This window comes from Pinus tabuliformis, chromosome 8 (genome assembly GCF_031772625.1).
Source record: "Pinus tabuliformis cultivar Carrire ecotype Pingquan chromosome 8, CPIR1, whole genome shotgun sequence".
NCBI lineage: Eukaryota > Viridiplantae > Streptophyta > Pinopsida > Pinales > Pinaceae > Pinus > Pinus tabuliformis.
The window spans coordinates 144945757-144951328 of record NC_142294.1 but is presented as its reverse complement, the minus strand read 5'-3'; the positions used below and the strand labels follow the sequence as shown (position 1 = coordinate 144951328).

Below are 5572 nucleotides of genomic sequence, written 5' to 3'. Positions count from 1 at the left end.
CAACCCTTGGTTTCACTTCCAATCTCATGAGAACTAGTTCTTATCTTTGCAATGTTCATTTTCTTCTTAGCACTAGTCAAGACAGAAAGATAATTATGGTTAGAAAAAATGGGGTTGATCACCTCCTTATAATACCTTAAACTTTAATTTTCCCTCTAGCTCCTTATCATCCCACAACTTATTTTTAATTTTGGAAGTAACAATATTTTTAATATTATCCTTATTATCCAAGATGATCTCATCCTTTATCTCCCAATCCTTGAGCACCATCCTTATGCCAATCTCACTTGAACCACGGGTGGGGGTTCTGGCTAGATTTAGAAGCAATTTTGGAGAAGCTTTTGGCTTCTATGTTGTAAATTTTCTTCTTATGCATCAAATACTTAAACTAGCCATGCTTTCAATGAGGGAAAGAATAGCTTCAACCAAGAGGATAGGTTAGGGAGTATTTCCATTAATCTTGAGGTTGTAGGTTATAAATTGCTTCTGTATCAGCTAGATCTTTCTCTGGTATAACCCAAACCTCACATTTAGTCACATTTAGTCTCAAAGAGGAACTTTTGTTTGCTACAAACAAAAAGATTGGTCGACTTACAATTGTTTTCAAGCTCATAATAAGCTTTCCTGTGTCCTATAATATTTTTCTCAACGCTATAATTCCAATTGAGCTAAAGATTAATGTTCATACCTAAAGATTTGTATGAAGAAATTTTTTTCCAAGTAATTGTTATCATAAATGAATTTATCATAGCTGATCTTTTGGGATTTAATTATCATGATTTTAGTCTTGCCCAAATTAGCAGTCATACCCATCTAGGAGCTGAGATCATGGAGGATTCTAAGCTGTTTGTCGAGATTATTGTGACTTCTAACTAGAAGAATGTTGTTTGTCAAGATTATCATGACTTCTAACTAAAAGAACAATATTATGAGCATAAAAGAGAAGAGTAATGAGCATATCAGCGATCTTGGAGCCCTTACATCCTACAGCTTCCAAACATTCTTCTAACTTATAAACTATCCAATTACCTAATTCTCTAAATAAAAAAATAAATATATAAACTGCTTCTGTTTAAATAAATATATATATATATATAAACTGACCAATCTGGTTATGAAAATAGATATATCAACTGCCCGATCTGGTTATGTTGTAAGGATTTTTAAATCAATTCCATGTTTCATAAACGATATTTTGAGAAAGGATATGCTGGCAGAAATGGGTTGGGAATATTGGCGGTGGTTTTTGGATTTCTATATCCACTCAATGTTTGTTGGTCAGGAATTTCTCCATAAATAGCGGCAGGAGAGTGTGCGAGAGACTTGAATTCCTCACTCAGTCTTCTCCGCTAATTAGTTTTACTACCCAAGCATTATAAAGTCTACTCCTGTTTCAAGATTTCTCCCCTTTCATTTCGTTGGCACATCCATTAATCTTCTGCTTACTTTTAATGGCCGCCGCTTCGTCTAGTTCGAACACCAGGAGGGATGATTATGATGAGAAAACGAACAACAGTTTGAAGTTCACAAGTGTCAAACATCTAGCTGAGGTGGTGAGCGTGAAGGAACTTCCCAGCAACTATATTTTGCCTGTGGCCGAGCGGCCAAATGCCAATATGACAGTTGGCACTCCACCACAATATGATCTGCCTGTTATCGACATTTCCGGCTTGGAAGGCCCTCACCGCCCCCAAGTTGTTTCGGCCATTGGCCGTGCCTGCCAAGAGAACGGATTTTTTCAGGTATATCGATTTTATCACTACTGAGAGCTACAAATTTAAACTCGTTTAACGCACGCGAGTTTAGGAATGTGAGGCTGATATCCTTTGAAAGTAATTTATTATTTGTGTGGGTAATACTTTGAAAGTAATTTATAATTTGTGTCCGTGTTTCCAGGTTTGAATTTTTGTTAAATAACATGTCGAAAGTGATTTATAATGTATGTAAATTAATGGTTAAAAATATGTATTTTTTTGGGCAAAGGTTAATGGTTTAAATTTAAAAAAAATAGAAAGATAATAAGAAGTAGAATATGTATAATGTAAATTAATGGTGTATTTTTTTGGCCAAAGGTTATAGGTGTAAATTTAAATTTAAAAAAAATAGTGTAAATTTAAAAAAAATAAAAAGAGAATAAGAAGCAGAATATGTATAATTAATTAAGCGGATTTTTTATTTTATAAATATAAATAGAAAAGTATCTTATATTAAATTGATATTTAATGAATTATTAAATTTATATACTAAATTGATGTTTAACTTAGATTTTTTATTCTATAAAAGGAAAGGGTTTTATATGTAAAAGGAAAAGGTTTTATATGTCAAATTGATATTTTAATTGTGATTTTATAATTATATTTTTATTATTATAAATTTAAATTCAAAATTATAAAGAATAAAATATATATATTTAATAATTATTAAAAATAAATTGAAGAACAATTTCTAAGAAAAAAATAGTTGAAAACCTATTTGAAAATTAAAATTAATAGAAATTAAAATTTTATAACTAAAAAATATAATATATTAAAATTAAATTAAATAATTTTAAAATTAAATTATTATTATTTTAACCAAACAACTCTTCACAGCCAACCAAACAACGCAATGTTAAACTAATATTTATATTAGACTAATCATAAACTAATCATAAGTATTGAAGTTGCCATATGTAAACCTAATGAATTCATATATTTTGGACAATATTCATAAGTGACTGGAAGTTGGCTTACGTAAATCAGGATGTTAATGAAATTCATGTACTTTGTACTATGTGATATTATATGTTTGATAAGTACTCTAATGTTGTCAAGTTTTAATATTATTAGATGTTTTAATTATAAGTTTGTAAGTTTTTTAATCCAGACCATCTGATTGGGTTTGAGTTTAGATGGGTACGAATCAGATCTAGTGATTGTTCTAAAGTTTGACTTAGATTTGATTTTTATTATTATTACTCTTATGAATCTGCAGGTGATTAGATGGGTACAAATGAGATCTAGTGAGATCTGGTGATTGTTCTAAAGATTTGATTTTTATTATTATTACTATTATGAATTTGCAGGTGATTAACCATGGTGTGGAGGATTCGTTGATAGGCGACGTGATAAGAGTAGCGTCTGAGTTCTTCCAACTGCCAATAGAAGAAAGGGATAGGTTTGTTTCTGGAGACACAACGAAGGCAGTGAGATATGGCACCAGTTTGAATCATATGAGAGATCGAGTGCTCTGCTGGAGAGATTTTCTGAAGCACTATTGTCATCCCCTCGACCAAATGCTTCGACTTTGGCCTTCGAATCCTTCTGATTATCGGTAAGACTCTATGAAAATTTGATCAGATTATCCAATGAATGAAGTTGTTATTATCCTCTGATTGTCATGATGTCATATGTGTACAATAAACCTGCAGGAGCGTGGTATCATCATATAGCAAAGACGTGAGGCGGTTGTTTGTGAGGATAATGAGTGCAGTGGTGGAGAGCTTGGGGTTGCCCCACAACAAGTATATTGTAGAAAACGGTTTCAGTGATGAGGGCAGCCAAGTTATGGTTCTCAATTACTATCCTGCTTGTCCAGAGCCAGAACTTACCTTAGGCATACCACCACATTCAGACTATGGCTGCATTACCGTTCTCGCTCAAGACTCGATTGGAGGTTTTCAAGTGCTCCACGAAGGCCAATGGGAAGCAATACGACCGTTGCCCAAATCTTTAACAATAAACATAGGCGATCATATAGAGGTAACTGTGCTACTCAAATCAATATCGATATTCCAGAAATTGACTTGGTTGTATTTCGTAGAATTTCAAGGTATTTTCAAAATATGTAATTGAATTTCAAATTTAAAGTATTTTAAAAATCTACAATTAAGATAAAGATGTTTGTATGCGCAAAATCTATCGTTCAAATAAATCTACAATTATAAAGATGTCTGTATTCCCAAAATTACCCTTTAGATAAAACTGTCAGTCACACTGCTGATGTTTGTGGTTGTGATTGTTGTTGTATTTAGGTTCTGAGAGTATATCTGCCATCTGGCGCACTACTGATGTTTGTGGTTGTGATTGTTGTTGTATTTAGGTTCTGAGCAATGGAAGATACAAGAGCGTGATGCACCGGGCAGTGGTGAACTCAGAGAAGCCGCGTATATCGGTGGCGGCTTTCATGAGCTTGCCTTTCGAAGCAAACATTTGTCCTGCACCCGAGCTCACTGATGAACACCACCCGCCAATGTACCGCGACACAAACTTCGCCGAGTTTATGAATCTACTGAGTTCCAACGAGTACAGAGCAGGTTCATTCTTGGATTCCATTCGGCTTAATGCCCGCGACAACAAATAAGATCACCCACAAAGGCAGGATGGTCACTATAGAATTATAAGACCATATGAATACGAACACAGGCCTGATATATAGCTAGAAACTGCTTGACTAAGCAAACTAAATTGTAGAAACTACCACCTTCATCTTAAGCATGTCGTCGAATCGTGTGTTTATACAAAATTGTGTAAATGAATAAAAAATCAATAGACAATGCAGCAGGGTATTGCAGACCGAAATATAATGAAAATTTGATTTCTTCTGTAATTTTTTGTTATATTCCTGGAAAAGTTTTCGTGTGTCGGTTTTGATTCGTTTTATAATTTTTCTTATATTCAATAAACTGGGTGTGAAAATATTTTATTCGATATTTATAATCTTGATGTCTTAAGAAGTTGTCTCGGCAAGCTAATGTTTTTTTTATTGATAATACACAGAATTTCATTGGTCATGATTGTCCCTTGGGAAATTATTGAAACCACACATGCAAAAGCTTTTTAGAATGAGCACTTCGAAATTAAAATCTTTATAAAATGAGATATTTTGATTTATGAATAAAAACGAAATTCGTTTATCAAGTCTTAAAATGAGATATTTTGATTTTCGAATAAAATTGAAATTGTTTATCAGATTAGACTTGTCTAGGTTGATAGGTTACGAAGGAAAATTAATAAAATATAAGATTTATGTAAAAATTAAGAAGATATTGATGGATCCATCTTTATGGGTAATTTTCTAGCTTTTAAAGTTTTTGCTAAATCTTTATGGGCATTTGGATAAGGAATTGTTTTCACTAAATACTCAACCTTAAATCTCGTTTAGGTACCTCTTCTGGTCTTGTAATAACTAGAGCCTCTTATGCTACAACTGTCTCATCATTGCTAAGATGAAGAACGTTAAATCTCGCTTACGCACCTCTTCTGGCCTTGTAATAACTAAATCCTCTTATGCTACAACCTCTCTACTTCATCATTGCTAAGATGAAGAGTTGATACAAATACCAGGTGTATAGTGCGCTAAGGGGTGAGAGACTGTGTTAGAGTTGGTATTTTCCAAAGTTTTCTTTCCCGATAAGCTAGCTATAGTGAATTATAAGCTCACATAGAGATTTATATCTGCCTAGTTGTCATAGTTATCTTTAAAGGATATTGGCATTCCTCCATTGCTATATAATGGAGGTCTTCTATGTACTTTTATGTGAGTATTAAAATACTCCTACATGATATCAAAGCAAGTGTTTCCTACCCTGTTG

The 5572-nt window shown here is 33.0% G+C and overlaps 1 protein-coding gene across 1 annotated transcript; it reads left to right on the top strand.

The window, feature by feature from the left end:
• Nucleotides 1-1110: 1110 nt before the first annotated feature.
• On the top strand, nt 1111-4472 carry LOC149234535 (putative 2-oxoglutarate-dependent dioxygenase SLC1). The gene is made up of 4 exons (XM_089371864.1): nt 1111-1742; nt 3065-3312; nt 3410-3740; nt 4081-4472. Exons 1-4 carry the CDS (start codon nt 1452-1454, stop codon nt 4339-4341), a joined length of 1131 nt encoding a protein of 376 aa, XP_089227990.1. The 5' UTR covers nt 1111-1451; the 3' UTR covers nt 4342-4472.
• Nucleotides 4473-5572: the final 1100 nt, after the last annotated feature.

Coding starts and splice junctions, on each gene's coding strand:
- LOC149234535 (XM_089371864.1), top strand. CDS start 1,452: ATGGCCGCCGCTTCGTCTAGTTCGAACACCAGGAGGGATGATTATGAT. Junction 3,313..3,409: donor TCGAATCCTTCTGATTATCG/GTAAGACTCTAT, acceptor ATAAACCTGCAG/GAGCGTGGTATCATCATATA. Junction 3,741..4,080: donor ACATAGGCGATCATATAGAG/GTAACTGTGCTA, acceptor TGTTGTATTTAG/GTTCTGAGCAATGGAAGATA.